The 16,871-nt window shown below is 50.6% G+C and overlaps 1 protein-coding gene across 2 annotated transcripts; it reads left to right on the plus strand.

Annotated features, from left to right (window-relative positions):
- Positions 1–1,880: 1,880 nt before the first annotated feature.
- On the plus strand, positions 1,881–13,856 carry DRD3 (dopamine receptor D3). Of its 2 annotated transcripts, none has more exons than XM_032200744.1 (7): positions 1,881–2,115; positions 3,037–3,328; positions 9,147–9,259; positions 9,937–10,079; positions 10,807–11,003; positions 11,899–12,244; positions 12,817–13,856. In XM_032200744.1, exons 1-7 carry the CDS (start codon positions 2,024–2,026, stop codon positions 13,011–13,013), a joined length of 1,380 nt encoding a protein of 459 aa, XP_032056635.1. In that variant the 5' UTR covers positions 1,881–2,023; the 3' UTR covers positions 13,014–13,856. The 2 variants fall into 2 exon arrangements, with proteins under 2 accessions (XP_032056635.1, XP_032057462.1); XM_032201571.1 differs by lacking the exon at positions 1,881–2,115 and adding an exon at positions 2,283–2,331.
- The last annotated feature ends 3,015 nt before the right edge of the window (positions 13,857–16,871 follow it).

Here is a 16,871-nt window from a genome sequence, read left to right on the forward strand (position 1 = left end):
AGTCAGACACACACAAGCTCATGGGTCACGCTCCAGGAGCTCCCCAGGGAGCCCTTCATGGGTCTTTTGCTCTATAGCTTGACAGCCAAACCCTCCACCAAGGATATCTGTGAATGTGGCATCTGTAGGGTCCAGGTGGGGGCTCATTGGGGTCACCCAGCACCATCCCCTGACCTGTCCTGGGAAATGCTAGGCATGAGCTTACAGGCATCGAGCTCAGTATGGGCATTTCACCCTCCACATCCCCTGGCTGGAGCCAGCCTTCTCACATCACCCATATCTGATGTGGACAAACACTCTCCACAGTCTCATTTATGACCAAACCTGGACAGGTTGGATCAATGGGCAGAGGCCAATGGGATGAGGTTCAACATGGCCAAGCATTGGATCCTGCACTTTGCCCACAACAACCCCATGCAATGCTACAGGCTTGGGGCAGGGCGGCTGGGAAGCTGTGCGGATGACAAGGATCCAGGGGTGTTTGTTGGTTGATGCTCACCTGAACAGGAGCCGGCAGTGTGCCCAGGTGGCCAAGAAGGCCAACAGCATCCTGGCTTGTATCAGGAACAGTGTGGCCAGCAGGACCAGGGAGCTGATCATCCCCTGTGCTTTTCTCTGGTGAGGCCACACCTTGAGTCCTGTGTTCAGCTTTGGGCCCCTCACTACAAAAAGGACATTGAGGCCCTGGAGCATGTCCAGAGCAGGGCTACGAAGCTGGTGAGGGGCCTGAAGCACAAGTCCTGTGAGGAGCAGCTGAAGGAACTGGGGGTGTTTGGTCTGGAGAAGAGGAGGCTCAGGGGAGACCTCATTGCTCTCTGCAACTGCCTGAAAGTAAGGTGTGGGGAGCTGGGGGTCGGTCTCTTCTTGCAGAAAAAAGATGAAGTCCTATAATGATAGGACTAGAGGGAAAGGCCTCAAGTTGTTGCCTTTTCCAACCTGAAGGTTGAGACATTTCTTCTCAGAAAGAGCAGTCAGGCATTGGAATGGGTTGCCCAGGGTGGTGGTGGCATCACTGTCCCTGGGGGTGTTCAATGAAAGGTTGGACGTGGTGCTTAGGGACATGGTTTAGTGGGTGACACTGGTGATAGGGGGATGGTTGGACCAGATGATCCTGGAGGTCCCTTCCACCCCTAATGGTTCTACGATCCTATGATTTATGACTTCTGCAACTCCCCTTTTAAAAACCCTCTCTCCTTCGCTTTATATACATCTTTTCCTCCTTTTTTTTTCTTTAAAATCACCACATCTTTCCAAACCTCGCACGCCCCCCCCCCCCCCTCCGCCCCTCTCCCCCTCCCGGGCCAACGCGGGTCCCCGCCCGCCCCCGGGGCCGGGCCGGGGCGGGGAGGGGGCGGCACCGAGACCGAGCCCCGCTCGGCGGCGGCGCCGGGGCCCGGCGGGCCGGGGGTAAGTGGCGATCTCTGCCGGCCCCCTGCCCCGCAGACCCCCGACCCTCATCCCCCCGGAGCCCCTCGATCCCCCCCATAGCAGGGCAGGAGGATGGGGTCAGATCCCGGGGGCTGCGGAGGGCAGAAGGGGCGGCCGGGGGGGCAGGAGCCGGGGGGGACCCCAAGGAAATGATGGGGCACGGCTGGGGGGAGCTTTGGCTTTGCTTGCGGGGCGGGCGGCTGCTTAGGGCAGGGGGTTTGGTGCGGGTTTTTTTGCTTGTTTGCACAAGGTGCGGGTTTCCCGGAGTTGTGTCGGTGTAGAGGGGCGCTGCGAAATGAGCGAGATGGGGGGTAGGGGCTGGGGGGCTTTGTGCAGCAGCGGTCCTGGGGTGGGCAGCAGCGCTGGCTGCACGGGGAGTGCTTCGGGGCCAGTGGGAGCCTTAACTTTTTGTCGGGGGCAGGTGGAAGAAAGAGAGAGGAGAGGCAAGCTCTGGCTCTTCCAAGCAAAACACATCCATAAGAGGTTGCTTCACCCCTGTCCTAAGGGATCCGTGTTTGCGGGACGGCTTCCATCTCCTTCAACCCTTGCCCTCACCCGCCTCCAAGGCAGCAGGGGCAGTTTGGCATCAGGATGCATGTGTGCATGGGGCTGGAGCAATTCACACCTCCTGCACTGCCGCTCCGCCAGCAGCGTGCGCGTCGCATCACGGATGCTCCTCTTGAGCGGGTAAGGTGGAGCAAGGAGGAATATTTATAGCGCCTTCTTTGCAATGTTCTGTCCTTGCCTCTAGTACTTGTCAAGCCAAGGATGAGTTTAGTGATGGGCACATTAGCCAAAAAAAAATAAATCAGATAAAAGGGATTAAATGTCAGCGGACAACCCTGGGATGGCAGCCTTCATGTACCTGGAAAAAAAATCAGCCTCCTTCTAAATCAAGATTGGGTAGGTTCTTGAGCACAATCACAAACCCATTGTTAGAAAAAGAAATGTAGAGTCCGCTGCATGCACCCTTCCATTATTTCATCCCAAATGACAAGTCGATTTGCTCTTCAGCACAGGAAGCGTATCTTCCAGCCAGGCATGGCAAACACGGAGCACAGTGTGGATAAAATGGGGGCTGCACTGACAGTCGAGCTTTGGCAAGCTAGGAGGGGTTGAAGCGGAGCATTATTTGAACAGAAGGCCTGGGACAGGAGCATGTTGCAGGAAAAGAGTCATTCAGCCAGCGGTGCTCGCTGCAAGGCAGCCAGGGTTCAAGAGCCTGCTCGAGAAGCGCAGGTGCGGTCTCTCTGCCAGGCTGCTGAGCACTCGACTGCGTGAAGATATTTAAGAGATTTTTGATGAGGGAGGAGGGAGGGTATTCTCTTCCCAAAACCCTTGCTGCTGTCCTTACAGCTGCATTGATTGGTGAGCTGCACCGTTCAGATGCACACAGCAGGTGAAACCTTGCATTCTTCTCTTGGCTTGGGTTCAGTGAAAAACAAAACAGGACAAGCAAGACTTGATATGGGCAGAATAAAGACCTCTAGATTTGGCTCGAAGTAGCGCCGTGAGTGAAATATGAAAGACATATGCCGTCTACAAAAGGCTGTCATTCTCCGGAGTTACTATAAGCATCGATTTTCAGTCGTCTCCTTCTCTTTGCAGCAGCATCCCCATGGCGCTCTTCACAGGAACCGGCGGCCATCTTAACGGCACCGACGCCGTTCCCTGTGGGGCAGGTAACACGACAGAGCCGGGCCTGCCGCGCTCACACGCCTACTACGCCCTCTGCTACTGCCTCCTGATTTTGGCCATCATCTTCGGGAACGTGCTGGTCTGCCTGGCCGTGCTGAGGGAGCGCGCCCTGCAAACCACCACAAACTACCTTGTGGTAAGCCTGGCGGTGGCGGACTTGCTGGTGGCTACTTTGGTGATGCCGTGGGTGGTGTACCTGGAGGTGAGTGCGTCGGAGGAAAGACCAGCAGAGCTGGACCGCGGTACGAGTGCATGCAGCGCTCAGGTTAGGCCAGCTCTGGTACAGATAAAGCCCCTTCATATTTCAGCCCCCCGACCAGCTCCAGAGCACTTGTAGGGTGTGTGGTAGCTCACAGCATCACACAGGTGGCCCTGGTGGGCTGGACACAAGCTGGACAAATGCACCACAGTCCCCTGCTAGCAGACATGCTCAGCCTTGCTCTTCCAGCCTCTTTGAGCTCAAGCAGCATCTGGGCTGCAGCCAGTAGTGTAGGCTGTGGCCCCTGACGTGCTGACACCGCTTTCATCTGAGCATCCTTGGAGCTGACTCTTGTCAGCCAGGAGGGTTGCCAGTGAGCACCATGATGTCTCAGGAATGGCAGGGGGAGGAAGGAGGGTGGAAACGTCTTACAGCAACTCTTCTCGGAGTCCAGATCAATCCCTGCCTGCCGGCCAAAAAACGAGCAAAGGCAGTCAAGCCCTCATCTCCTGTGGAGCTTAAGAGCCTTAATGTCCATGTCATTAGGTCAGCTCCCAGCAACATTCCCCAAGTAGGCTGACAAAGAGATGAAGCCAAAGAGCGTGCTCCAAAATCCCTTTAAGTCAAGTGAGCGTTCTCTCAATAACTTCAAAGGATTTGTCAAGCCCTCAGGGTTTTATTCTCCATTTCCCTGATCTTTGCACATTGGGCTGGTGTAAACTGATGTTGGCATGACGGTGCATGGTCTGAGCAGCACCATCAGATATAGGGCGGCAAGGATGGACTCCAAATCCCCCCACACACTGCGGCAAAATCCTGAATTACCGAAGCCACTCCCAGGGCAAACATTTTTGCTACAGTAAATACAGGAATGCATGCTACAGCTGGCATTTTTATCTGTTCTCTTCAGCATTTTTACGCTTATTCAAGTAAATTGGTAGAGCTAGGAGAATTAAGAGTGAATGCCTATGAGCCAGAAGCTTTCAGCTGCGCCCTGTTAGCCCTGTTCCCATGCTAACAGAGACAGAACAAACCTCTGAGCCGTGACCTCTCTGAAGCCTCGTGCTCTTTCTCTAAGGGGCAAGGTGAGATCAGGCTGGAGGGTGAGTAAAGCATTCTGCTGACAGCTGCCCACCGTTGGCTGACCTCCTTCCCACAAAGCAGAGCAGCAGCAGAGAGGGATTTTGACTTGTGCCTGTGGACTGTGCAGTGCACGAATAGCAAGTAGGACGGTACAGGACAACTCCAGCAAATGCCAGACCTGCTATGTGCATGCAAGGAGATCTGATCAAGCAGCAGGAGAATGGCAGTGGCCAACACTTCCACCAGAACATGTTCGGTAGCCAGCACAGCTCTAAGCTTTGGCACAGATATTTCCCTTATGTTAATCCAAGCCACTGTCCCAAACTGTGTCCGATGCAGCCTCAGCAAGACTACAATTAAAAGAAATTAAGTGTCTGCTCTGTGTACGAGGGCACTGATGGGTAATTATTTATGTATAGCATCGCTGTGGAATGAAAGAACAAAGCGAGCACCATGATGCTGCTTGTGTGATCATGTTCCTGATGAAGTCAGTAGCGACATTTAGACTAATTTGTGTGGAAAGAACGATAAAAAACAAGGAATAAGGGACAAGAGGGGAGGGGAAGCCATCCCAGCAAACCCAAATTAGACTCTCCATTTTTCTTATAACTAAAAGTATTACTAAAAGGCAAATTTTATTTCAGACTGCTCGCACAGGAATATTCCATCACCTCAAGCATAATTCCAGTCTCTAATGAAATCACAATGTGCTTTTCGTTAGGAAAAGATTTACTGCTCGCTATCACTGTGGAACGGGTGGCACTGGGGCACATCTGTGGAGCAGCCTCTGCCCCCCGGCACTGTTTTGCAATCACAATGGCAGGTCCATTCCCTTGTTGTGTTTGCAGGCCTGTTCAAGATTCGTTTTCCACTCTGAAGCTTGGAGAATCAAAGTAACTGATCCAAGAGACTGCAGAAGTAACCCAAACAACAGGGAGAAGGACCTACACACATCTCAAATCCAATCTACCATGCCCGGCATTACGCAGTACCCTCTAGATAACTAGGCTTTAAGACTCTAGAAACACTAGGATTAAAAAATAAATAAAATAAAAATAAAACAGTCAAAAAAAATACCTCCAAAGTTGTTTAGATATTTGTCACTGTTTATGGAATCAACAGCGCTACAGACGAAGCAGAAATTGCATCATGCTTCAGTACACTCTGGGCCTGGAAATTGCCAAGAGATCATTCAGTCCCTGAAACCGCATACAATACCTGTACATCTGCTGAGCATTTGCCAAACCAAACATCTGAAACCTGGCCATTATTTATGGGGAAGCTAAAGGTGGATGAATCCCTCAGATTTAACTGTCACCTGTGAACTTTATGTGCTTTACGCTCGATTTTAAGAGCCATCTGTGGTCTGGACCTTCCCCATGAAATCTGCCTTTTTATCCATCAGGCAGCCTAGATCTGTCTCGTTCTGAGAAGTCTTTTGGGAAGGCTGTGACAGAGCAACAATAGGAGCATTTTATAACCTCAAAATTCTCATCTCCAGCTAATGAAGTTTCTGGCACAAAATTGCTATTCTGCACAGTGCCTAGCAATTGCCTGGGTTCAACAGGTAGGACTAATATAGAAGTGCTGCTACCCTAATTCTTCACTGACCTCTGGGGCTTTGGCATTTGATGGAATCAATACCATCATGCCTTATAGTCAGCATGTAAATGGAGGAGAACATGCAGCAGCGTGGCCTGTAACATCTTTCTTGGGCTTCTCATAACATCCAGTTCTAACTCCAAAAAGGAAAAAAAGGCTTCAAAAGGTGATTGTCACTGATGTCCAGTGTCTGTGGCTCTCACAACGGAACGGTGAGACCTATAGCTGCTCTCGGCATTCAAGGAGCTCGCCAGACTACCATCAAAGGGAGGACAAAAAGATGAGTTACTGCAGCTCAGCAGTTTCCCACTCGTCAGCTGGCCTGTCTGCTTGCATGCTTTTAGTTGCTCTGGCCGTGCAAAAGCATAAGCAGCGATTTCACAGCTGCGGGGAGCTAATCACAGCCCCAAGAAGAACTTTCTCTTAAAACTCAAGCGAGCATGCTTAAGTGCACAGCTGCTTACGTACCTGCTCATACTTTAGTCACTGCTATCCATGCATCATTATATAAATATGATTTACAGAGATTGATTTGTTTATTTTTAAGGATTCAGGAGAATGACAGATTTCTGTAAGTTATGAATGCACGATGATGGCTTTTCGATTGGAAGCCTTCCTGAAGTGTTGGAAAGTTAAAAATAGCGATACTGTAGCTTTGTGGATAATGCAGACTGGTCATCAAGCAAGGCAGGGTGAGAACCTGACCTGAATGGTCTATAGGGAGCTTTAGCATCATCTTTGACAGAACCAGGATTTCATCCTGGACTCTGTTCTCAGTTCTGCTGCACACGCACTGAGTGGTAATGAGAGATTGTATCAGCTCATCTCTCTGTGGTTTGCTCTCATCATCGTAAGAGAAGAATAATATTTGACCATCCACCTCACCCAGGCAGTTGTGAGGAGACATTCAATTAATACCTGTGATGTGCTTTGAGATTCCTGGATAAAAGGCACCAGAGGGATAAAGAATAGATACCCTGCCAGCACATGGAAACCAGAAATGCACACTGGCAAGCTATAGCTTCTGTAACAAAGATGAGCGGAACAGAGCAAGAAACTAAAGAGCAGAAATAGAATTAAAAAATTATGAACAAGGCCTGTAATAAAAGGGCTCTCTTCATTGTTAAATTCTGGAATAATTCTGTATTATCATGCATGTAAACATTAACTACTTCACTGACTTCCACAGGGCTGCTCCTCCTTTTAGAAGCTCTGACTGATGAAGCGAGGATGGGTTTTAAGCCCAGCATTTTGATCTGCCAAGCATCCCCGCAATGCAAGCTGCAGCTTAGCATACAGGTGGCGTGATCTGAATGTATCATCCTGAGAGGGTTCACGTCAGGGCCATTTCCACCAGCACCTTCTTCAGTTTTAATGGTTTACATTCCCAGAGCTCCTCCTTGGGCTTCACATTCAAACACGCTCAGGACCTTGGGAACTCCCTCCCTTAAGTGCTTGCACATCTGCTGGGTTAGCAGCTGGCTTCCTTGCAAACACCTGGCAGCGATTCCTGGTGACATATTCTTCAGACTCCACAGATCACACTTACACACTGCATTTTGTTATACCCCAGACTACAGGAAAAAAAACCTTACTGGATCCCACTGCAAAGGTTTCCAGCGCTTATAATTTTGGGGTATTCTGAGGTGGGTAAGCAGGTCTCAAAATCTGCAGCTAAAACACAAATGGTGTGGGATTTCTTTAAAAACTGAATCTGTTCAAGCCATTTCAGAAGGGCAGCCTTCAGTTTGTACATCTTGTAGCCCATCTACAGAAAATCTTTAAGATTTTTTTTTTGTTTTTTTTTTTTTGTTGTTTTTCTCTCTCTTGACTTTTTTTTTTTTTTTAAAGAAAACAAAGGAGCCCCAAAAACTCCAGATGAAAGCACAATTCCTTTCTGCATTTTGCAGGCCTATTTCTACTTCTCTCCCATGCATCCATTCAGTGAATTTAGGTTTAGATCATTTAGGTGATCTATTGGGCAGTTGCTTGTTTTGGTACCTGACTTTGGACACACAGCAGCTGGGTCCAGCAGAGAACATCCCGGAGACACACAGCTCACCTCAGGAAATTTTGGTGCCCACGTGTAGGAAAGCTGGCACAGAAACAATCAAAAGCGTTTCACAGATGTGAAAAGCCTTGCTCCACCTTCTCAGAAACCTGGCTCCAACCCTCTCAGTGACCTCCTGCTAGGCACTGGGGTCCCACAAATCCACCTCTTCTCCAGGCTGAACAAGCCCTGTTCCCTTAGCTTCTCCTCACAAGACAGGTGCTTCAGCCCCTAAGGACCATCTCAGTGGCCCTTTGCAAGAATCACTCCAGTTTATCGATCTCCTTTCCATACTGGGCCCCAAAACCTGATGCAGTACTCCAGATGTGATCAGAACATAAGCAGGGAGACCAGGAACTGGTGTCAGTTCCCGACAGCTTGCCATTAGCTTCTTTTGCTGTATTCCTCCATCGGGTTTATCTCTTGGAGAGCAGGCTCCCTCCTTGTTCATCTCCTACCAGGAGCAGGTGCTGAGGCTGACCACCTTGAGATTAAAAATTCAAAACAACCAGAACAAAAGCTAGACATGCTAGCAACCCAAAACCCTTTATCTGAGTAGCTTGTGAGTTCTCATTCAGATCTGATCATCAAAATCTGTAACCGAGATAAGAATCCAAATGAAGTTCTGGAGAAGCCTCGGGTCTCAGGTCACTGTTTCATGCATAAATGCATAAAATTTGCAGCACTTTTCCAGCTCGCTGGCTGCAAGAGAACTCCAGCAGCTAAGCTGAGAAGCACTTTTAGCCTTTAGATTTTGTCAGATAATCCTTAATCAAAGGATGTATACAGTGATATCATATTTAATTCCATTTATCATGCTAGACCTTAAGGAAATGGATAGCTGCTGTCTATTTCTTCATCCTGCCTCCCTCTGTAAGAGTCAGAAAAAGAGTGAAATTGAGGTGCAGATCCTGGGTTCCCCGTGACCCACCCCTGTGTTATCCTGACGCCTCACTTTCCCTCTGCGCATCACAGTGAGTATGAATTCATCTGGCTGTCGAGGTACATGAAGGAGAGCACCTCCTTATACATAATCTATTAGGACTCCGTGCAGAGCGAGGCTGACAGCTTTGATTGCTGCTGCAGGTGACCGGGGGCGTCTGGACTTTCAGCCGCATCTGTTGCGATATCTTCGTCACCATGGATGTCATGATGTGCACGGCCAGCATTTTGAACCTCTGCGCTATCAGCATTGACAGGTGAGTGCCAAGCACACATAGGGGAATAGTCTGAGGGTGGGATAGGCCCTGTACCCGACCATGGAAGAGACAAGGACGTGGTGCTGGCACAGGCTTTCCTGCACGTCTGTCACTGCCACTGCTGCCGTTAATATGGCTTTGCCCACCATGTGCTGGAGTATGTCTGTGCTTAAGAAAAGGATAGAGAGAGACAAGCAATGAAACATCACAAGTTGGTAGTCAACTACATCCTCATCTTTTCTGAAAGACACACTGTACCTTTGTAACTTCTGGTTCAAGGGTAAGTGCATGAGGCAGCTCTCTGTGGTTGCTCCAGACTGCTCCCTCCCAGCAGTGCACATATAGCCATAGGGAGTGGAGGGGAGGTTTCCTTGGGTTTCTAGGTCTAGCTGGTACCATGCACGGTGTAGTTTCACAATGCTAATGGATCTGCAAAGTGTTTCTTCCCAGTGCTGCCAACTAACTCAAATTTCCTCTGTTCCTCCCCGCAATACCCTGCTCACCATTTTTACAAACTGCTGATCCCATCATCTGATCTTCCCCCCTTTCCTCTCCCATCTCTTCACCACCTCTGCCATCGCATTCCCTGTGTGGCTTTCCTTCCTCCTTTTCAAACCTGGTCCTTCTCCTCATGCCATTCTTACGTCTCCTTTTTCTGGAGCTGTTTTGGTCCGCAGGTACACCGCAGTGGTGAAACCCGTGCAGTACCAGTACAACACCGGGCAGAGCTCCTGCAGGAGGGTCTCTCTCATGATTGTGATAGTCTGGATGCTGGCATTCGCAGTGTCATGCCCTCTCCTCTTTGGCTTCAATACTACAGGTAAATGACATCCCAAACAATCTTGCATAGGGAGGGGCTGGAAGTTGAGCTGCCCTGTGTATGGCCAGGTCATTTAACATGGGTCCTGCAGGCTTTTCAAGTTATACGAAATTGTAGGGAACTGGAAAGCACCCTATGAAGGGTGACAAAGATCTCCAGTGCTGGAGAGCAGATGTGCTCTTGTCTAAACTTGCCATTTGCTCCAGCAGACAGGTGCAGGGGAGCCTTCCTCCCTCTGAGCCACAGGCAGAGGTCCTCTGCTCCCCATCCATCCTCTGGGCAGTGCCTGAGGCGAGAAGGGGGCACGGGGAGGGAAGTGCTGCTCCCCCTCACTGCCTAGTCCAGACATGGTGCAGGTGGTGCACACCTCTGCATCTAGGCAGCTCAGAAGCTGCCAGAAGAACGGGAGAAAGGAAAAAGGATAAAGAATCCTCTGAGGAAGGCTTTGGGTAGAAGTGAGAGAAGAGGGCAGAGCTGTTGGCCGGAACAAGCAGGTGTGTGTTGAGTCATGCTGGATGACCTGAGGCAGAGCCCATTTTAAGCACCGGTTAGGTGAGCGGGTAGGCCACAGTATAATATGCAACAACGGAGACTGGAGATACTTGCTCTCCTTAGACTGCCCTTGTCCCTCAGCCATCAGTCGACCTGCTTTGCCAACACACCAGGGCCTCCTTGTAATAAATTCAAGCAGCTCAGCCTCTCCTCTCTCTCTCTTTCTCCTCCCCAGGGGATCCCAGTGTCTGTTCCATATCCAACCCTATTTTCGTCATCTACTCCTCTTTGGTGTCCTTCTACCTCCCCTTCATGGTGACCCTGCTGCTCTATGTCCGGATTTACCTCGTGCTAAGACAAAGGCAAAAGAAGCGAACCCTCACCCGGCAGGGCAGCCACAGCGCCAGCACCAAACCGTGCTGTGCACACGAAGTAAGATCCCCATGGACGCAGTAGGAGCTGTCAGAAAGAACAGAGCATGCATTATCTCTTCCCCTCAGAGGGTCAAAGCATGGAGTGGAAGGGACGTGACATCTTTTCATCATGTCACTCACTCATACACCGTGATACTTGAGTTGCAGAAGCTCTGGTTAAGCCCTTTCTCAGCCCTCTAGAAAGAAGGTATCCCAGGTGTATCTCTGCCCTCTGGAACCAAGCAACTGGAAAAGAGCACAGCCTACATCAATGTTTCTTTCAGAGCTGTGCTTTCTCAGCCGTGCAGAAGTCTGGCTAATTTCATTTGTTGATTTTAATTTCTTCATTTATTGATTTCTACTCTGAAGTTTCATTCTCAGGGGTTCACAGACTTTAATAACCCAGATTATTAATAAAAAATCTCTTCATCTGGCAGGCTTAAGAGTTCAAAATGCTCATGGTGCATGCAGCATTTGTTCCACTGACCTTTCTAGATGAAATATCTCAACCATGGGAACTGATACACTAGGTTGAAAGGGATCACCTGGTCACTCATACCCACTTGTTTTGCCCACTTTCTCAGAGCAAAGCCATGTTAGAAAAGGGTGGGGATGCTGAGGGGAGCGGGGTGGACACCAAATGCAAGTGACAGGTTAATAGAGGGGGTGTTTTATCTCTTGTTCTCATGCTTCTCTTTGGTGGGATGGAGGCAGAGAGTTGTCAGGGCCTGCTCCAGCCCTCTGATAAGCCCAGGCCTGCCCCAGTCTCTGGATTTTGTGCCATCTCCAGAGGATAGTCTTAGTGCCCAAGAAACAAGTGGGGCTAAGGATGACTTACAACTTTCCCCATCATCCTTTGACCCAGGCAATGGATCGGATGTTTCCCAGTTCCTCTGTGGCATCCTCTTTTGCAGGAACACATCGAGAGGCAATCTTTTTCAGACAGATGCCAGGGCACTTTTTCCCCTTGTCTCCCGCTCAAACGCTCAGGCCAGGAGATGTCTCCCAAAAGGAAACTGCTGACAGTCTTCAGCCTCCAGCGGTACCGCAGCTTCTGCCAAGACGCATCCCTCAGCAAGACACCAGGGACTGCGCAGCACAACAGGCTGGAAGAGAGGAGAAAGAGTAGGAGTCCAGGGCTGGAGGTGCGGAGGCTCAGCAATGGCAAAACCATCAGCTCTCTGAAGCTAGCACACCAGCAGCCCCGGCTGATCCAGCTTCGGGAGAGGAAGGCTACCCAGATGCTAGCTATCGTCCTGGGTGAGTGAGAGCAGCTCTGCCTAGTGCAGCACAAGGGGTGCCTTTGCTTTCTCTTTTTCTTCAGGATTTTTAAATTGTTGTTGTTATTATTATTTATTATTATTAAGCTGAAGCGATTCTAAGTTCCCAAATGCAGACATGCAGCAACTCTGGGTACAGAAGGGGAAACAGGCAAGGAGCAGCAGAGGAACCAGCTCATAATGCTCGGCAGGGAAGTCGAGAGACGGGAGCCCGAGCCACCTGCCACAATCAGCAGACAGACTGCTTCCCCTAATTAACTCAATACTAGTAGGGAAATTATGCAACCCTCATCATAGCATATTAAAACAGCTACGGCACTAGTGTTAAGCTCCTGAACTGTGGCCACTGTCACCAGGCTGCATCTAAAGCCCCATTCATTAATATAATTGACCCTAAGGAGCCTGAGCTCTTGCAAAGTTCCTCTGCATCAGGAATAAACGTGACATTTTATTAAGAGGGTGGGTGAAGAGGGCACAGGTGCAGGCCTTTTTCCGAGTCGTTGCTTCTCTCTGAAGTCAGGGATTGTTTTCTCTCTCTCTCTCTGAACTCAGGGGCGTTCATAGTCTGCTGGCTGCCCTTCTTCTTGATTCACATCCTCAACGCCCACTGCCCAGCCTGCCGTGTGCCCCCGGGGCTGTACAGCGCCAGCACCTGGCTCGGCTACGTCAACAGCGCCCTCAACCCCATCATCTACACCACCTTCAACACCGATTTCCGCAGAGCCTTCCTCAAGATCCTCTGCTGCTGACGGCGGGGCTGGCACTGAGCCACTCTCAGCCCCGCTGCGTCCACCAGGCTGCGGGTCACAGCTGGGGCCTGGGCTGGGGATGTGGCGTGGGCCCTTCCCTCCTCCTGCTTTATCACGGGGAGAGCAAGAGCCACCCCACCTGCATGGCTGGCTTTGAAGAGCACGAGTCCTTCAAAGGGAGGGAGGGAAGGACGACACAGAGGTGAAATGGCGAGTCCTCCTGCCGCCACAGCCTCGGCCTGCTGGAGGCACCCAGCGCACGAGCAGCAGCCCTGAGGCGCGGGCAGAACGTGGCCGCTCTGACAAGGATCCTTATCCCTTGGATCAGGAGCCCAGGGCAAAAATTTGGCAAGGAAACTTAGGGAGGGAACACTGATGTAGAAACTGTAGCACCGCTGCTGTCTCCATCGATGGTTTTGCCTATAATAAATGCAAACGAAACATCCCCTTGTATTGCAGTGTTCCCTGCAGGTGGCGAGGTGGAGACCAGGGACAGTCTGATTGTTTCTCCCATCTTTTCCCCTCGCTGTGCAGGATCCAGTGACTCACCCGAGGCTCCAGCTCTCGCTCCCAAGCTTAGGCTTCGCTGCGCTGTTAGCCACGCTTGTTCGACAGCTTTGGGTGTAACCACATGTTGTCCCTGCCTTTGTCTGTGCCACAGCTCCTCCGTCCAGGCAGTGCTCCCTCTCCTTCCTAACACAAAGCCAAGACTTTGTCCTGGAGCACGTAGCAGAGCTCTAGCTGCTTTTGTCTGCGGGGTCTGGGGGGGAGATGCTAGCGGACAGCATGTGTTTGTGCGGGGAGGTGCCCTCCGTGCTGTATTGTAACTGCAGTAACCCAATAAAACACATGTCTAACTGGAAGCTTTGGTGCCTTTGTGGTGAACACAGCCCTGCCGTAAGCCTCTTCTCACCTGCAGCCTTCTTAACACATTCCCTGCATGAAGCGATCATCCTCCCAGGCAGCCACACAGGTCATTACTGCTGCTTGTGTTGCACTAATGAAGATCAAAGGAGGAGAGTGGTTTTCCCAGCCTCACACGGTGAAGCGCTAGTGAAACTGGGAGAGAAATCAATGTCAGCTGTAAACACCTCCAGCAGATGAATTCTGAAGAGACGGTCAATTGCCAGAAAGGTGGAAACAAGGAAGCAGATCTGTTAAAGGATGACTGGGTCCATTTCAAGCTCTGGCCTAGCATCCCTCAGTTGTCGTGTTCAGTCTGATGCTGAGTTTGAGCCTGTTCTTCAGGAAGTGATCCCCAAGATGATTTGGGGTGATAAAACCATCTCCCTCCCCCTCCCTCAAGTACTGTTTGAGCTCCATGCCCCAGTTTTCCTGGGTCAGTAGGACACAAGTGGCCTTGCAGGAAAGGCCAAGGAGCAAAAGCGAGTGAAGGTGCAGTGAGTTGATGCCTCCCTGCCTTCCCCAGTAACCCAGAGGGACAGCAGAGGAGCCCCAGCTCCAGTTATTTGCAGTAGAATAATCCACACTCCCTCAATGTGTAACTGAAATACCTTCTCTTAACCTTCATTTTCTACGTTTTCATCTTTCTGATTTTCCCCCCAGTCCAAGAGCATCTGGAAGAGGAGAGGTGAGCAGAGATTTTTGTGCTCAGCACAGGAGCCTTCTTTGCTGAAGAACCGTTTCACAGATTTCCATTTAGATACTGGTATTCACATTAGAAAAACCTTTGGAGAATGCAATAAAAAAATAATCCTTTCCCATAGAGGGGAAAAAGGAGCTCAGAGACCTGTCCCAGTAGACCTGCAGGCACAGCAAGGGATGTGTAGCCCGTGCTCACCCTCACTGTGCTCCTCCAGGCAGCAGGGATGGGATAGCAAAGATTCCCCTGAGCTGGACACCCTCTGTAATCAAGCTTGGCAGGCAGCATAAGCAGAAAGCATCTCCACAACAGCTGAGGAGAGTTAAAAGCATTTGTCAACCAAGGAGAGCTGGCAAAACCCACCAGGAACAGCAGCAGCCTCCCAGCAAGGCAAGAAGAGGCCATCCAAGTACTGCCTGTCTAGACGGAATTGCAGCAGAGGCACAGCACGCCTGGAAAATGGACTGAAAAACATCATTTACCTCCCACTCCAGCATTTCTCCAGCCAGACATTTCATCCCAGCTCCCAAAAGGCTCTGACCGAGCTGCGGGAGCCCGCGTACTGCCAAGCCTTGTTCAGGTAGACTTGTGCAGGTCTCCTGCAGCACCGCACGTCACCTCCATCAAAGCCACAGTGCCCCAGTCTCCTCCACATACTGGGGACACCCCAGGGATGCCGCCACCACCAGACACGTGCCTGGCTGCCCTGCTCCCATGCCTCCACCAGGGCAGCCCTGAAGGATGTGAGGGACCCTCACAATGGCTTCAGCTCTGAGGCAGCCTTTAGTTTTGGGGTGTAAAGCACGTAAATAAAATGGATGGTGAATGTATTATTCAGAATAAGAGGTTTTTCAGAACGTGCTGTGGTGTCTGGAGGTGTCTATCAGAGACCCAAGCCCAACATGTGCTCCACGGTTCCTGGCTATGGTCTCAAGCACCTGCAGTCTGAGGGAACGACTGACGTGAATTTTCTAATGATAACAGTGAATCAACATGGTGGCTATTTCCTGGCATCTTACCCACCTGATCTGCTGCCTTAGGAGTGAAAAGAAGGCAATTCAGGGTGTGAGGGATGCATGATGACACTTCTTCAAAGCCAGCAACAGCTGCTAAGACACTGGACAGGAGGTAGAAGACAGCTCCCAGACCAAACATCCCTTTCAATGTCAAACGATCCAGCTCGGTTACCCTCCAGATAGCCAACCTCAACTCCAGAGAGAGGAGTGACCTTTCTTAATCCACTTTCCTGGCATCACTCATGCCTCCTGTCCTCAGTTTCATACCACCTCAGGTGCCAGAACTGAAGCCCCTCAGCCGACCCCAACCATGCCTTTCTCCAGCAGGGTTGTTCTTCCCCCCAGCCCAGGTGAGGAATTCTCCGGAGCCTCTTCCATGATGCTGGCCACCCATCAGCAAGCCTCTCGCTGCCAGACACTGGTCTCAGCTATTCCTGAATGCCTCTGGAAGCGTGAGGCAGGGAACAAGAAAGCCCCTGGAGCCTAAGAAGAAAACAAACATAATTAAAAATTAATTTCTGTATAATGATTTAAGCATCTCGGCGAGACAAGCACCAGCCTGCTCTGTGTTTGGTGATGTGGGGAAGACCTTTCTGGTTACCTGCCCTAGGGACTGCTGTCAGTTCTCATGTTTTACCCTGCAGCTGGGAGCGACGCAGATCAAACAGCACAGTACAGGCTGCTTTTCACAGGGCAGAGGCACACTTGCTGCGGGACTGCGTGTGTCTTCACCACCCTTGTTCCTCCTCAAGATATTCAGGAAAAAAAAAAAAAAAAAAGGCATGTAGAAAGGCACGTGCCAGTGTCTTCTGCAGCTCGGTGTTGGCAATGCTAGCTGCGGACATACTGCACGGTTCCCACTCCTTTCTCTGCTGGCCCTGCCAAATCCTAATCATCTTGTTTGCCTCTGCTCCTTCCTCCCAGATGCTCCGTCTCCTGCTCCCTTCCTCAAAGACGCTGCATCTCTTCAAAGGCCTCGGCTGCCTGCCAGCCTCCTGTGTTCTCTCCCAACCCAGTTCATTCAACTTCGCCTGGTGTCTGGCTTTCCTAAGAGCTGGTTTCCTCAGCTGCTTTTCAGCCCATGGTAGCATTATGTTTGACATTACCTTGCAGACAGTTCCACGCTGGACAGGGCAACATGGTGTAAAAAGCTCAGGACAGGTTTGTAGCCTCAGCTTGCTGCAGGATGTTAGCTCCATCACTTCAATACCTCCTCCGATTACCTCAGTGAAAAGCAAA

This window comes from Aythya fuligula, chromosome 1 (assembly GCF_009819795.1).
Source record: "Aythya fuligula isolate bAytFul2 chromosome 1, bAytFul2.pri, whole genome shotgun sequence".
In the NCBI taxonomy this organism is placed as follows: domain Eukaryota; kingdom Metazoa; phylum Chordata; class Aves; order Anseriformes; family Anatidae; genus Aythya; species Aythya fuligula.

What these genes read in the sequence shown, in the direction of transcription:
- DRD3 (XM_032200744.1), top strand. Translation starts at nt 2,024, where the DNA reads ATGTGTGCATGGGGCTGGAGCAATTCACACCTCCTGCACTGCCGCTCC. An exon ending in CGTGGGTGGTGTACCTGGAG is followed by an intron (nt 3,329 to 9,146) that starts GTGAGTGCGTCG and finishes TTGCTGCTGCAG; the next exon opens with GTGACCGGGGGCGTCTGGAC. An exon ending in GATGCTAGCTATCGTCCTGG is followed by an intron (nt 12,245 to 12,816) that starts GTGAGTGAGAGC and finishes CTCTGAACTCAG; the next exon opens with GGGCGTTCATAGTCTGCTGG.